General features: G+C 36.7%; 1 protein-coding gene across 1 annotated transcript in view; it reads right to left on the reverse strand.

The window, feature by feature from the left end:
- The window catches only part of LOC146132295 (collagen alpha-5(VI) chain-like), a 33,951-nt gene that overhangs the window by 9,483 nt on the left and 7,090 nt on the right, over positions 1-17,378 (reverse strand). The window contains exons 7-16 of the mRNA XM_083397269.1: positions 7,732-7,742; positions 7,227-7,344; positions 6,698-6,871; positions 6,428-6,492; positions 5,580-5,722; positions 5,018-5,123; positions 4,344-4,461; positions 3,446-3,519; positions 1,082-1,197; positions 148-354 (exon numbers count right to left, since the gene is read on the reverse strand). Of these exons, the coding sequence (XP_083253395.1) occupies positions 148-354; positions 1,082-1,197; positions 3,446-3,519; positions 4,344-4,461; positions 5,018-5,123; positions 5,580-5,722; positions 6,428-6,492; positions 6,698-6,871; positions 7,227-7,344; positions 7,732-7,742 (1,132 nt within the window). The remainder of the gene's footprint in view (positions 1-147; positions 355-1,081; positions 1,198-3,445; positions 3,520-4,343; positions 4,462-5,017; positions 5,124-5,579; positions 5,723-6,427; positions 6,493-6,697; positions 6,872-7,226; positions 7,345-7,731; positions 7,743-17,378) is intronic.

Below are 17,378 nucleotides of genomic sequence, written 5' to 3' on the forward strand. Positions count from 1 at the left end.
CTGAATTCCACCACTGGTAGCACCTTATTTAGGCCAATTGAAAGATTGTGAGGTATAAGCTAAGGTATAAACAACGTCAAAAAATATATTTCACTACCAAAAATATATTGATTATCACCGAACGATCCAACATCAAAGCATGCTTACCTGTTGATGGTCACAGCAAAATCAAAGCCGTAAAATGAAGCGGAAACGTTTGGTGGCAAATTTCCCGGCGCCGAATTGTTCCATGAAGACGACGCAGTTATCACCGGCGACTGAAGATATCTCAACGATTTCGGTAAAGTCGCTATATTGATTGAGTGCGTCCATGGCAGTAATAGCGCGAGGGAAATGTACAGTTCGAAATGTACCCTCATATTTGCTTGCGATAAAAAGTTCAGTCAGCGCCCGCTGACACCCAAACGTTCGCCTAAAATTTAGGCGATTTAGGCCCTAAATCATTCGTCTGTCTTTGCAACAACTGATCATCAGTGTTCCAGCGAATGCGCTTAAATCCTGCAAAATTCCGGGTTAAACACACGCAAAACGCGCTTAAAGCCTGTGCTCAAATACGTGACTAAACTTGAATGAATCGCAATCGGTGGAAATGAGAGCTTCCTAGGAAGGCATGTACATGAAGCATGCATTATGCTCGGTGCACAACAAAACGATTTTCCAGGCGTAGTATTAGGACTGGTTGAGACGAATAATTCTTATTCATAAAGAATCCAAGACTTCTGCAAACTCATTGCCGATAATTTATACTTTGTGGGTCGAGATAAACTTTAACAATGTATAATCTAAACAGAGCAAAAGCTTTAAATTAATGTGCTCAAATTCCTGTCCCGCAAGTACCAACGAACTGTTGGTCAACAAACATTTCCCTTTCAACAGATCTGAAGTATTTCGCTACAGTGCTAAGTATTTTAAAACTATGTGAATATACTACTCAGGAAGCACACCGAGCTTCTACAAACAGTCATTTTTTAAACAGCGCGCCTTGTATAGTCTCTGTCCACAGCTTGCGGGCGCAGCTGTAGTTCAGCCTTACGCGAGTTGTCATTGACTAACTAAAGAACAAGCCCGCCAGCACACTTACTTTTTAGCCATGGCAATGACAATTTCCTCTTGTATCGAGTTTCGCTTCCCCTGCCGACGACTATTATTCCCGCGCTGTTGCTCGGCAAACTTTTGTAACAGTCGCGCTGTTTCAACCTGCGTTTGATTTTTGCTAAAATTGGTGCGACGTTTCACAAGTATGCTTCAAAAGCGGGCACACATGGTAATTTAGCCTGTTTCCCAGCGTTTCGCAACAGTAACGAAATGCTGCGCTTTCTCTAAAACTGACTAATGGTAGAGATTGAACGCTACCTTCAATACTATAGGAATCCTAAAGTTTACAATTTGTCACCCCATTTTGCTTTTATCATACAAACATTTTATGGCAAAACACGTGATTTATCATAGTTTTGTTTCAGCCGTACAGTTCTGGATTTTAAAGTTTCGTTCCAGCGTTTGATCGTGAAAAAATGTCAAAAAATCATATGTGACGAATTTCCTCGGGCTTAATGGGAACTGTAAGACGTATTAGCTCGTTACAAACAACTTTGTTTGAATGTATTTAGCCATTTTGACATATTTGTGACGTAAACCCTATCACATATTTACGACATTATGTGTTAGTATCAACAAAACATATCCTGAATCCGTAAATTTAAGTTTCACAAATTGACATTAAATTGCAATTAGTTTTCTAACTACTTTGGTCAAAAACTATGAAAATCTAGATCCACAAAGAATCCAAGTATTTGCTTTACCGCTTCAGTAAAGATCAAATACTATACACTTTTAACAATAGAAACTAAAAATTTACACGGCACAAATTTAACTAAAGCTGTTTATGATGTTTTTGTAGGTTTCCTTATTAGCTAAACGTTCGACTATACCTATACATGTCTACATTCTTGTCCAAAGTTTTATTCACGCACAGAAATTCACATCGTTAGAAAGCCTGTATGGCTTTTTGTCTTATTACGTTTTCTGAGGATTTGTATTCGTTTTATACTTAAAACCCCTATAGGTTAAAATGTACTGCAACGCCATAGACTGATCAACTATAGGGCCTCATAATTCATTGCGTTGTTTCATTTTGAAAACAATACTTCGTATCGATGATGAGCATCACGCCTTCCGCGCAAAGTAGAAATTTTTTCTCCGACTATAAGGCAAGCATTGTACTCCATATATTTAAGCCTGTACAAGAGGCGTAGCTAGGGGGGTTGGGGTACATATGTCCCCGGGCACCAAGGAACAGGGGCGCCAAAATGAGGCATTCAAAAGCCAAAATGAGGCTGCTTCTTCTTTAAATACAATGTTCTATTAAGATTTGAATCGTTTTTTCGCATAAAGTAAGGTTTATTATGCAAATAGAAAGTGTGATTAAACATGGAGGAGGGGGCGCTAATTTTATAGTTTGCCCCCGGGCCCAAAATACCCTGGCTACGCCTCTGGCCTGTGCGCAAATATTCTCTATAGCCAAATATGTTTCCTCTCTATATTATCTATATCAGCGGTTCGCAAAGTTTTCTAAAAATTTGCCTGGTGGACCCTTTGCAATTATTTTGATATTTCTCGGCCCTTTAAAATTCAAGGGTCAGTTGACCCATATTTCTTGTAGTACACTGGTGCGGTCACGAACTCAAAAGATTAATTCTCCTTGCTGACCCTCTGAAACTGCTGTACGGTTCCCAGGTTGGGAACCACTGCTCTATATCTTTCGTTTTACTTGTGCCATTGTTTTTGTTTTATTCTCGCTCCGTGTTTCCCGAACTATTTCAGTTTTTGTTGCCCAAGAGTTATAGTATATGCGACACACTTTCATCGGGAAGTACAAACTTTTATAAGCTAACCATTGACCTTGTTCCACTTCAAGGTTATAATTGTCATTTGAGAGTGATTCAAATCACACATACTTGCCTGCGTTACTATTGTCGTACGCCAGCTACAATAATGACGTATTTCGATAAGTTTGTGACGTTCTAATATTCACTGCTCTATTGGTATGGTTGATGGATGATGGTTCATATAATCCAAAATATATGCCTATAGATTGTGCTAACTAAACTGGAAAATGTAATTATTTGTAGTATAAAGATTACCGGTACTCATTGAGCACACAAAAGCACCAGTTCGCAATTGTCATTTCTTCTGGTTGCGACTTACCCTTTGGCCTCTACAGTATTTTCCGTTCAGTACGACGTCCTTAGACTACATCCGAAAGTGCGTGACTACCTTCGAGTTTTTATCTATAGTTGCTAAAGGTTTGTCCTCGAAATACGTCGTCTTCCTGCGACTGCGTTATTCGTTTTACGCATACGTCATACAGGCATACCAACAGGCAAAGTCACGTTGCACAGGCTTACACAAACTCTCAGCATAACAATTATTTTTGCGCCAATATTACCTTTCCTTTTGCACTTGAAAATCCAGTTTCGCCCATTTCCAGATCGTAAGAGGCGGTGTTGGCCCCGGCGGAACCTTTGAAATGAATTAAGACGTAATAAGAATATCAAAGCCTATACAGAAGTAGGTATCATTTTGAACGTTTCGAATAACTCCTTATTCATTTTCAACATAGAGAGAAGTCACAGTTGGTAAGTGTATATGTAATGCTAAGGCAGACGCCAGAAAGTTTTTTTGTTTTTTATACACAAGGACCACCAGCATGTGTTACGTCGGTCAGGAGTGATTTACAAAGTGGAATGTTCGTGCGGTTCTACGTATATTAGACAAACCAAGCGTAACCTACAAGTGCGTATGGACAACCACGATCCTTTATCACGGTCCACGCAGGACACAGACGTTGCAAGGCATTTGCATCAAAATCCTGGTCACAAAATAGATTTTAAAAACCCCAAGATTCTTGCGACAAGTCGGTGTTGGCGTCGTCTTTTGATTAAGAAAACGGTAGAAATAAGGCGGCACAACCCGGAAATTAACGCAGACCAAGCTTCTATACCACTCTATCTTTTTAACATCTGATCACGTGGATGGCCTTACCTGCTATCGACGACCTACCTTCTAATCGCCGCACACCCGGTTTAGATAGTATATCTTTCCACGTTTCCTTCTTTCTGACGTCTGCCTTAGCATTATATATACACTTACCAACTGTGACTTCTCTCAATGTTGAAAATGAATAAAGAGTTATTCGAAACGTTCAAAATGATATCTACTTCTGTATGGGCTTTGATATTCTTATTATGTCTTACTCCAACCTCCAACCATTATGCTCCAAACTTAAATGAATTAGTTTCAACATTTTGCATATAGTTTCGCGAATTGTCTGGTTTGCAACCCACCTTCTAAACTCACAGATATGATCGCGGACTTTAACTTGTTCACGATCTTCTGTAAATTGGAAAAGTCGTCCACTTGATAAACTCGATTGGTAGAATTCACATCGCCGGTAGCAATTGTCTGATAAAGAAAGCTAGCAATGTTTAGATGTCAATAATTTCTGCTAGATCGATGATGTTAATAGAAAAAAGCCAACGATGCCTTTAAGGTATATTTAAACAATAGAATTCGCTCAACCAGACAATATATCAATTGGTAGGAATCGCTCTTTTGGTGTAAACAAAAGTATAAACCTAAATAGAAGCTGGCCAACCTATTCTCGTGTTAATTGTTAACCCTAATGAGGTCAGCTAGCTTCTGCTGCCGAAACGTCGGTTTAACTTGGCTTATACTAAAAGAGCAATTTCTATCATATTTGAAAAAGTTATTTATCACACTAATTTCTGTTAATCAAAGCACTTGTATGCTTTCAAATAGTTAAACACTGTTATAGATTTGCAAAAAAAAAATGTCGTGACTTTGTGCAACTTATATAAATTAAAAATTTAAATTCAATTACAGATCTATGGCTTTTAGATTTACAAGCTTGACAGATAACAATACATATACACTGGACAAAGCATATTTAAAAAACAATCGTGTTTAAAATTGTTTTTATTGTGTTTTTCATTCTTACCCGGAGTTCGTTTTTGTCGTAGTTTCCTACGCCAACCGCAAAGGTCGTTATACCCAACGACCGGACGTAATTGGCCGAGTATTTTAATTTTGCAAAGTCGGATGACCTATGACATGCAAAATTTTGGAATATAACTTTGTAAATGATTGAACAAAGATCACGAAGGTTATGGCTTGAAAACGATTTTAAATGAAGTAGTATTAACTGTTTGACATACTTGGACAATAGTACACTGGTGTTCCTTTAAAATAATACCACTAATTAGTAATTCAATTGTCAGAAGACTACTGTATAAAAAATATGTGCACCATGCTAATAGTATATATGCCGGTAAGGAATATATATTTAAAGTACAATAAAGAGTATAGCTGAAGAGAAAACCAAAATAACATGCCCGTTTGTTGGCTTTGGAACTCCTTCAAAAACATGAATTATATTTTCTTTATGTAATATTTATCGTCGAGAGGCAACCAAGTATTTGCTTTACGTTTTTAATGCAACCAGATGATGGTTCTATCTTTAATATGGAATGATCGGTAAAATGTATAAAAATAGTTTTAACCTTCCGTCTGTCAGAAGAATTAGGATCTTTGAAGTGTTTTTATCTCGAAATCTTTCGGATGAACGAAAATCACGAACAGTCTTGTTTAGGGCGTGAGCGGTGAAGGTCGTGTACGCTTGAAGTGAGATGTTTTTCACCTTTGCCTGTTTTGAAGCATGACAAAACAGGTAGGCCACCATTAATACAACGATTTCTTACATTGTCTGAGTCGACAACGTTTGGCATTTAGAGAAACATGTCTCGTTTCGTTAAAACTAAAATCTACTGGGAGTGACAACACATATAAACTGTAGATCAAAAAACCTAACGCTAATTTAAACGGTCGCTTTCAATATAGTTGAACGCGGAAACCTTACTATTATAAAATTCCCAATACAATGTAACACAATAACAATCCGCATAGTCACGATACCATCAATATACTGTACAAAACAGGGAACCTGGAACAGAAACTGTCATGCGTACGATGTCCGGAAAAAAACACTAGTAATTATCCAAGATTTTCCGATGTCCAAGGGCAAACACAACAAGTTATACAGTATGACACAAATAACATTACTATACTTATCAACGTGTGGTTTTGCTTTAAATGATCGTACTCTATCTGAGTCACGAAAGCCAGAGCATACATATGAAAGAGCCGCAGGTTACCGACTATGGTGGCTACAACAACGATTATAGTTAATGCGCCATAGATTGTTTTTTTTATATAGGTTGAATAAGCATGTTACGTGAAAATGTTTAATTTTAAAAGATATATATGAATCTATTCGGTGTATTAGAAAAACTATTTCACTTGTGATGTAGGTATATATTTAATTAAATGTTTTTGTTTTGTTTGTACTTACGTCAAAGCATGCGTGGGTTCTACACGATCCAAGAGCAATTTCAGTTTTCATGTATTTTTGCCGACGAGCGCGCCTAAAAATAAAATTGTTTGTGACATTTTTATAAGACGAATGGCATTTGCAGTTCTTATTGAAGATACCGTTTACACGTTAGACACCTAGATTTAAAGGGTGGTTGTTGCCAGAAATAAAATTATGTGCAATACGCCACAATCCAGTTCCGCTTATGTCAGCTGCGTTGAACTTGCTTTTGAAATGAAATTTCTTGCCTTTTCTGGTAATAGTGGGAATATTGCACGACTCCGATTCGAGACGCCCCAGACGCGATGTCGAAGTAGGATGACAACGTCATGGTCCAGTTCTTGACTTGCGCAAACCCCGCCTCCTTAACCGACGCTGAACCGTCCAAAACGAACATTATGTCCAGGTCGGGAACTGGGCAGGCTGCAAAGGAAAATTAAATTCTTAGGACCCAATTGGTTTTGGTTCAAGGAAAATCTTTGTATAAGTCGTTATATTATTGTATCTTGCTTGGCAATGCATAGCGAGTGTCATTTCAATAATGAATCCTAAACTTAAATACGACAAAACGTTTAAAACGAAAGAGAAACAAGTAGTCTTTATCAATAACAAAGATTCTGTATATTTATTTGTAAATTCATCTTTACATTTCGATTAGGATTAATATACACATTTTTATTCGGAAAAAAGGATAATGCTAGATAAAGTTAGTTTTCAACTAACTAAATATAAGAACGTAGTACACGAAATCTCAAGAGCTAAGTATGGTATAATAGACCTGTTTTCCTTGATTTTTTGTCTGCGATCCACGTCTTTCCACCATTGGCGCTATTGTAACAGTACCCGGGACTGTAGGAAACTACAGAACATTGCTGAACTTTCGTCGGAGAGCAAACCTGCGCGAAAGTATACAATTCTGGCCAACAGAAAGACGTTCAAAACTAACAAGTCAACGAGTTCTGTTTTGGCAAAGTACGAACGATGCACTTTTACTAAACAGCATTTTACATCCTTATATTGTTGGGAAAAAAATCATAAAACATCATTTTTCTTTACTAAACATGTTTTGTAGAAAACTACGAACGCAAAGGATTTGAAAGCCAGACTCATTTAGATAATGTAAGCTGGTTCTACTACAGAGAAACGCGCGAAGGTATATACACAACTAAAAACAAAACAAATCATCTTCGGTGAGGAAAAATCCTTCACGTGATATGAATAAATGATGGAAGGTCGTTGAATTGTAAAACAACCACAAACAACGGGCTGTTACATTAACTTACGTTGAAATTTTCTTTGTCTGTTTCCCCGAGGCTCAGCCCGAACGAATCGCCAGGCGCGGCGTTAGGTGGCGTTATCGAGTTGCAACCAGTCAAAGCTGTTCCGTCGTATAACGATGACGTCGGGCAGGATGTGATGTCACCTTTAGCTGGTGCCATGTGAGAAAATTAATCGATTATGTTGCCAGAGGTAAAGCAAAATTGCCTGACAGGAGGGCGTATTTCACTATTGAACCCAACAGAGATTATTATCGAACTTCGGATTTTAATTTTAGCGAAAAGAATAAAATACTAAAGTAAAATAAATCAAATGCCACAAAACACTTTTTGTTACCTATAGATATACTTTTTCGCTTACCTGTGTTAGGTTGAACAATAGAGGGCTGTAGCGAAGGGTTTTGTGGATCGACAATTTTTGGTGAACCAATCGTTAAGCTAAACGAAAATAGAGTAATTGTATTGAGCCAAACACTTTGATAGCTTTCGTTGGTTTATTGTTTTTTGTTAAAGGTGGCGAAGTGAAAAAGAGATGAATTCTGTTTTACGTAAAGCTTTTAGGCGAACGGTGCAAGTATGTTAAATATTTTCTAGGATTGGCAGTACAAACAAGTTTCACGAGACAATTAAATACCAATACAATCACCCTTATGCACAAAATCTCGCATTATATACACAATATACACACAAAGAAAGACTAAAGAACGACTTACTGTTCCTTGTCAGCGGTAAAGTCGTAGCCGTAAAATGAGGGCGAGACGTTCTTAGGTAAATTTCCAGGAACTTTGCTGGAGCGTCCAAATCTCTTTACGAGGGGCGACTGTAAATATCGCAAAGTACTTCCGGCAGTGGCCAAGTTCAAAGCTTTTGCAACGTCACAAATTAGCAGCAATAGAAACGCGATGAGCCTTACAACCTGCATTTCCAGCGATCTTCGTAAAGTTAAACATGAACTACGGTGATGTTTTTTTGTTCCTTAACTGGAGAAATAAAGAAACCAAAAAAATGTCATTGATGTCACGTATTCCTTTAACTTTACCTAAGAAGGATATGCCCTAGAAAATTGTCATAAAAAATATCCACACCAATCGCTCAAGTCATTGTCATCAGTAAAAAGGATTGGTGGTGATTGGGTTATCTATACTCGGCATTCTGTGATGCTAAAAAATAAATATCGGATATGGGTAACGGAAGAAAATGTCAATTATCAGACTTTCTACCCGTTATATTTCGTTCACCAAGTAGACAACAAATTCCACCTTGCATAGAGCCAAAATACTTTCGTTGTTTTCATCACACTAAAATACGTTAAACAATCCTACAAAACACGAACGTGCATGTTTATTGTGCTGGCGAGTGAACGGATGTTCCACGACTCAAGAAAACCTCGCTGGTGGTAAACGGTATCCTTCATTAACACTTGAGCAGGAGAAAAGATAATGCTGCGCTTGTGGGTGGTTGCATGGTTTGCCAATGCTGATTTCCTTCGTTGGCAAACCATGGAACCATACACAAGCACAGCATTACCTTTTCTGCTGCTTTAGTGTTGATGAAGGAAACCTATTACCACAAGCGAGGTTTTCTTGAGTCGTGGAACATCCATTCACGCGCCAGCACAATGAACATAAAAATAGATGTACTAGCGCCGATAAGTTATCGGGCACTCTTACAACACTAAGCGTTGGTGCGAGTTTGTAATCGCACGATTTGTTATTTGTCGCTTTATAAGGAACCTGTTTTATATGATATGTCAGTATCCAGATGAAGACGTTCTGTATAGGACGTCGAAACATCGATTGATTATATAATACTGCTGGATGAGCCATACTCGGTTATATATTAAGCCTGGCAGCAATAGCTTAATTTGGCAAACAATCTTTAGGGCGCCATTGTCCAGTGTTGTATTAAAATACCTATATGCATCCCATTTAATCAGCAACTACAAGCCTACATAGAAATCACATAAAAATTTAGGCAGTCCCGGTTCCAGGATATATATTTTTTGGAGGACGGGGAATGAACAAGTTTTAGAAATACTTCCAGCATATACGTCAAAACGTGGAATCATAAAAATTACATCGTTTATTTTGTTTTATTTTTTAGGCTGTAGAGAGGTGCTAATATTAACATATTGAAACTACATCAAAATACATTATTGATTCGCGCAAACCGAAAAACGAGAATGTATATGTAATTTTTAGGTTACGATGATTTGGTCTTTGGGCCCACATGATTAAAAAAAAGCGAGATACCTAATTAGGATTTTTGCACTTACGTTATAAAAATATGTAAAAAATGCAATTGATGGTTAGGGGGCATGACAAAGTTTCATAGAACGTGGCATAGTCATTACACAATCAGAAAGTTAGGTTTGTTAAAGTTAAAACATATAGTTCATGTTCCGATGCTACCTGTTTCATCCTACTTGCAATAACTATTAAAAAAGTTTTTTAACGCTGTGTTAAGCATTTTCGAACGCATTTTTTAAACATATAATTAAATACATGCAACTGTAATGCTTCCACCTTTAAAAATATGTCGGGAATATGTAAGTAAAACCCCGACAAAATCACATTAACAAACCTGCACAATTGCCTAAATTTGTCTAGAATGGTATTTACGCCTTTCATATTATATTGGATAGATATGAGATTTCTAGAATTAATACAGGAATTCCGACCTGTGGACTTGCACCTTATAGCGGGTTAAGACCCTTATCGCTACGCCTTACATACGTCAATAGTTCTTTGACGAACACAAAAAACATTGAAGTAAGCAAATCTAAGCTTTTATGAAACAACAACATGTAGACAAATTTTGAAACGTTTTTAGTTGTGAGTTGTGCACGATTTTAAACACATCTGTTTCCGATTGCAACTTTCTTATCCGTTCCTGTTATGATAGAACGGTTGCATGTTTTGCATTGTATCCATAATTAGGATTACATTTTTACAATTTTTATGTACTTTTTATTGTCTAATTAACCGTCTATAATGATATAATCCTACTTTTAAGATGTAACGTTTAAAAACAGTCATGCAGGCAGCAGTCAACCAATATTCCAAATATAATCTCCTCCGAACCAATTTTCCACGCATCTGTATATATCGATTAGTTTAAACAGCTATATTTACCATGAATACGCCGTACTTGTTTGCTATACATTCACTGCCTCAATAAGTGGCATATGGAATATTATAGATGGCACAAAGTTTCGCCAGAACAGCTCCACATATTGGTTGGCAATATCCGGCCGTATGATGATCCGCATGCAGCATGCTTCGCACGTGCATTATTCTGCCTTGTGACAATTAGCTTTGACGCTGCAACCTGGTAGAGATTTCTCTGATGCAAATATTAACGACAAAGTGTGAATTGTGTCCATCAGAAATTAGCAATTTAACACATTTAAACTCACTAATCTATCTTTTCTTGCTTTCTTAACCTCACTCAAAGATAGTCATATTGACAATGTATTTATGCGGCATACTGCCTATAGGTACCGTAGTTAGAGTGTTAAATCGCACTGTCTGATCCATAAATGATTTCAAGTCGGCTTTGCAAGCACCTCATTTGTTTAACAATGGCTTTAGCTCGACCTTTTTCCAGTCTACGTGACTCTAACTATAGGAACCACGAAAAAAAGGTCCAGCTGCTGTAAACTTCGGCCTATTTCTAAATACGCTGCCGAAGCTTTCGCGGTTTAGCAGGCAGTTTGTTAGTGCTAAACAAGACGTAAGCCGGATCCACGACTTGCGGAGTTGTGTGCAGTCAGCGCGTTCGACATAATTGTTGTTTACGTCGGAAGGCGAAAAGCTTTGACTTAGTGAGTTTTTTTAGCCGGAAATAGACTAAACGCCCGTTCGATGAAAGTTTACAACAAATAAAAACAGTTTAACAGCCCTTTGTGGACGCCACTCACTTCCCTTACTTACAGCATACTATGCCCAAATTGGGTTAATTCACATAGCTGTAATGGTTAATTAGCCATACTGTATGTCGGTGGCATACACATGAATTCAACGTCACTTCCGTGCTAAAGCAAAGGCAAACCCTAAAGTTATAAAACAAAAGGGGCGTAGGTTTTATTTCCCACGATTCTCGATTTCTTAACAGGTTTCATCATTAACAGACAAAATATAACTTTATCTTACGAATTCAAAATTCATAATAAAAGTAAAACCGGGGCGACAACGTCAATTTCGTTAGTTCCTGATCAATCTCTACTATATTATACCAGGGGGGTACAGCGCAGTTCTTTTACCAGGGTGTCATTCCTTAGTTATTCTATATTCTTTCAACGGGTCTTATTTGTCAGTGTCCATATACTCCCAATGTTGTGCTTCCAGTTTCGGTGCTTTAGCAGGCAAAAGCGGATGTGGCCCGAAGTTGCGTGGTATAGGTTGGACATGGTGCACTTTTACAAGAATGATTGTCAGTGGTCTTAATATAAATTTTGCTGCGAAGCAAACCTATAACTTGTCTTTATAATTAAAAAATATTTGACAATTTTTTCTTGCACCCCTGTACGCCTCTCATTGGGGACAAAAGTCAATAGTGTGACGTAATCGATTTAGTTCTTTACAGCTATATACTCTAACCTAGCGGCAGAAAACCTTTAATGCTGAATTTGTTCATATCGCTTGCTTTATTCTGGCCGCGAATACCTACTGTGCTTTTTTTGTCCAGCGCGTGCAACATTCATTGTGCGAAGTGGCTTGTCTCAGGGAAACTAAGCGCGTGCGACTTGCCTTTTAAAAAGAGGCTTCTCTTAGTAAATTAACTTATTGCTTTTACAAAACAACATATTTTACCGCCGCAGATTGAAATGAAAAATTGTGGAGGCAGTGTACACCACTCTGTTTCCAGTTTTTATTCTATGAATGAAATCACTTTAATTTCTATATTTTTGTTTAGTTGTTTTCCCCCATAGGTTAATTATTTTAAATTGAAGTTCAAAATTGGCCTGAGGAGCAATCTATAATTTGTCTTTATAATTGAAAACTATTTAACAATGTTTTCTTTAGTTTTTTAGACACCTCTAAACACAAAAACGGCCGAATTTTAATTTTACCCCCCTAAATTACTCCCCTTTTTTTCAAGAGGTAAATTGTTTATTTTTACATCAGCTTTAAATGTTTCTCTAACATTTGTGAAATTTTCAGATGTTTATGTCATTTCCTTCTAGTGTAAATATATCATTAAAATTTCCTAATGTGTTGTGCATTTTGACCCCCCGGATGAAAAGTTCAGGGGTAAGGTTTAAAATTTTGTTACTTAGCATTGTATATGTCATGTATCCATCATCCATAAATATATCAGATTTTTTTTACATTTTTTTATCTCTGAAAAGTGCTTAAAACCAAAATTAACAAAAAATGACAGTTTTGCCCCCCTAAAAACCACCCCTTAGAACCTAGGCAATTTTTTTTTATATTAGAAACAACTTTGGGAGGGTATTTAACAGTTGTGAAAATTTCATGTTCCAACTATGTTTTTTTCTTTGTCAAAAATGAGCCATAAAAAATTGACTGAAAAAAAAAAAATAATAATAATAATTCGGACAAAAACAACATGTGTCCAAAAACAAATTTTTTTTTTCGGGCCACATAAAAACACGAATGAAGCAATTAGTTTATACAGTTCATTCGGGTTCCACAAAGTTACGGAATGAGATAATGATGTGAGTTAATTGTACCATTTAATAGAATTGAATGAAAGCACTCCAATGCTTACAAAAGGCAAACCATACCTAAACAAAATTGTTTCATTTATTTACTTTTTGTACATAAAGCAATTTGGTTGCTCTATAGTATATTATGCTTTGTTTAGTTATTTTGTTGTTTGAGTTATTGCATATAAATATAATCGGACCGGTTTAACAATTTTAATTTTATGACAAGAACTTGACTTGAAGTTGATTTGCTCTAAATTATGAATTGACGGTAACTTGACTTAGGTAGCTGATGACTTAACGTTATTTATTAAAAAGAGTCACTTAAGTTTTTTTTACAAATGACTTGACTGGGACTTAAATTATTTCAAAGTGACATGTTTACAACACTACAGATTAAATAAGGTTTTGTACGTGCGATTTAGAAAAAGTTATGTGGTACATCAGTGGTTTCAACCTGTCCTGCCCCCAAAATTTCGTTGACTTCCCAGTATGTTTTTAGCATAAATTAAAAAATTACTCCAATGTGTGAATAAACAAAACGCCTAACTGTAACCGACGAAATAATATATATTTGGTGTGCAACATCAAATAAACCTAGCTGAGCAAATCTTACAGGGTGATATTCTTTTGAGGCCATTTGTTGAGCAAAAAATACGCCTCCAGCGATAGCTCTTAATTTCATATAATAGGCTGATTTAATGTTGCAATGCGAGGATAACACTTACTGTAGCCCAAATAATGCTAAACCTGCGGCAATATTTATTCTATTCCTATAAAACGTAAACCAATAACCTAATCTAGTGGTCAGTTTGCCACTGGCTGAAAATCACGATGCATATTTTCACTGTGATGCATTTTTTCAAGCCCGTGTTTCAAAACAACCCTTTGGCAAAACGAACCACACTACGCACAATCCTATACCACAAACTGTTGGACAATAACTAACAGTGCTTCTTCAGGTTTCAAGTTACTATACTTCCTGTCTAGCCTAATGCAATATGGGGCTATTAATCCTGACTTTGAAGCACAAGTCTAGTTTCGCATTTTTGGTTAGAGGTAAATATGTATGACAACAACCGTTTAAAACTGCAAAACTGTTTTTAATAAACAATTAACTAGTGATTTAAATGTCAAAATGTAGTTTTTAAAGCATAGTGCAGGCATTAGTGCTAATATAACTTCAATAAAACTACTGTTCATAAGATCAGTATTCTTATCATGCGGTTTAAAGTGCAAAAATATGCCTCGAATATCTACAGAAGATTTTTCTGTTACCTCCTTGTACGTTTGTTTAAACTTTAAAGCATAACCTTCCTTTTTTACAACTTATGTCGTCTTCTTTATGCAGCTATTGATCATGCAACATCTGCAGCCTTCTACCGACGTAAAAACAACACGTGTGCAGGCTGGCTGTAATGAATTACCTATAGGGTGTTGAAAGCCTCCGAAACTTTTTCGATGTCTTTTTGCCTACTTCCTTTGCGCGTGTCTATCGATTATATATATTTTTTTTAAGTCAATTATCCGCTTCCGACAAATCTGATTTGCTTGACGATTATGCTTAGCATGATCTACATCGAGGTGTTACAGCTATTGTTTAATGGCGGATGTCGGTGTAGCCCGTTACGTCACAGGCGTAAATCGTCATAATCAGCGTGGCGCGCTGTTTATACTAATGTGCGCTACCTTTGTTCGTTTAAAGCGTTTTTCAGGACTGTGGTTTAATGTGGTTTAAAGGTCCAGTGTTTGCCTAATGATATACGGGAAGTCGTGAGTTAAACCACGTCCGTTCACATTTGTCCGATTCCGACTACATTAGTAATCACATACCGAAAAGTAAATCTTAAAATGCCAATAGATCTATATAGGGATTGTTTAATTTGTTTCATTTTAACAGGCCGAACTTGAAGACAGCTAACAACTGAAATTCACTTCTCGTTTTGTATGCTGGAGAAACTCTTGTATTGTCGGTTTAATGTTTTTAAGTAGCCTATACTTACCTGCAAACACCATGAATCCCAAGTATCGTTTCACGGACCGGTCATAAGAATTTCGAAGGCACAATTTTTTTCCGAGACAACTATGGGGAAGTCAGTAATAAATAAAAAACTACAATGCACTAAAGTAATACAAAAGAATACTAGTATAGACTACAGAGAACCATAATCTGAAAAAATAGATAACCGGAAAATGTTAGTATAAAATTTGTACATTTCAGGGCTTAAAATAATTATATTTTTACATAATTCTAGTGCTTGGCATCACAATTAAATAAACGTTTCAACATGGGTGGCCAAATTCACTTATACATTTGCTAAAATTTATGTATTAGTTTACATTATTGCATTTAAAAATATTTATGTTATTTTTGTTGTAGGGCGTAAAACACACACAAACGCTAAAACTAGTTTTTCTAAACACATAACATAAAACTTACACTCAGTTAGACAAACGTGGAGCCGTGACCAGGAAGTAGCATAAGAAATATAACAATGCACGCTTCGTCACGGAAAAGGCATGAATTTAATTAAGGGCTAGAGTTTACGCAGGTGGTAAAAAAATAGTTTACACCGCACAAATCGAGACAAACTAATTATCACAAAACTGGCAATAAAGAATCGCTAGACTATTCCATAGCTTTGCACTCTTGACCTATTAAACTTGGCGCCCACCAGCAAGAGTTTTGCCAGCTCAGTTAGGAAGAAATAACTATAGGCGAAGTCCGGCTGTTTAACATTTTCCCTGGAGTCATGGTAATGTCGTGTTATATTTTATTTTATCGTAAGGTACAGTGTGCTTTTGTACGGAGGTTTTGCTCCACTGTTAGCTTTAATGGTCTATAAATACTTTTATTATATCGGTTTCTGTTGGCGGATATGATGTAGCCTGTATTTGGACGCAATACACAAAATCATTTTCGGAAACGTAAATTATCATAATGGAGTGTCTATCAGAGTAGAGCTATCGTATGTCCGGAGGTCGTGGGTTTGAACCGATCCGCGGGCTATTTGTTTTTTCAGCCTGGCCTTACTTGCACTACAATTCTGATCAGGCGGATTAGTTTCGGTGAGCCTCTCCAAAGGCATCTTGCGTTGTATTTTTTTAATGTAATTGTTAGTAGAAAAGAGTGCCTTCAAAATATGTTTCCGTCAAACAAAAAAAAATGTCACTGACTTAAATGTAACATCTCTAGCTTTGAATCAAGACATCTTATATGGAAGTCCCTAACACTTCGAAGCGGCTTCCAAGCTGTGCAATATTTTGTAAGGACGCATCACATCAGCCAATCCATTGTAAACATTCTTTCACAAATTTGCCAAACCAGAATGGCCTGCGTATTTTTACCACCACTTCTGTCACAGATTTTTGTTGAATAGAAAGATTGCTGAAAACGTTCAGTTGTCTAACAGGCCTTGTTTTCAAATTCGCAACTTTGTGTTTTATGACGAACAGTGCTCCGCGGTTGGTGTGTCATGGCTTACAAAGACGCTAAAAACATTTAGCTATTAGCCTGTCAAAACATTCGCAACTTAGCCTATGAATTGGAAGTGTGAAAACCCTAACAGCAGCACATATATTTTTCAAAAAAGTTTACAAAGGTGACGGTTAAAAATGTACTATAGCAAGGAAAATGGTTGCCGCTGTTGTAACTAGCATGAATTAACTTCACTAAAAATACAAACTGACCACTTTGGTGTTTTTTTCAGTCAACATGTGGCCCTCGGCAAAGCTTCCATAGATTGAAAAATGTTTCCCTAAGATTTGGAGGCTGAACATTTTGTGTTCGAAATCATTTTAAAGAAACTTACATGAACATGTTTTCAAACTATTTCTTTCATGTAGAAGTCATGAACAAAGAACAAACAGATAAGTGACCATTCTACTGCCGTTTCGGAAAGATTAAAATAGTCTCAGCAGATACATTCCTACTTGGACAACTAGATTTTTTTATCTTTTTTAAAATTAGATTAGAATT

This window comes from Ascidiella aspersa, chromosome 9 (assembly GCF_963924565.1).
Source record: "Ascidiella aspersa chromosome 9, kaAscAspe10.2, whole genome shotgun sequence".
NCBI classification, from domain to species: Eukaryota; Metazoa; Chordata; class Ascidiacea; order Phlebobranchia; family Ascidiidae; genus Ascidiella; species Ascidiella aspersa.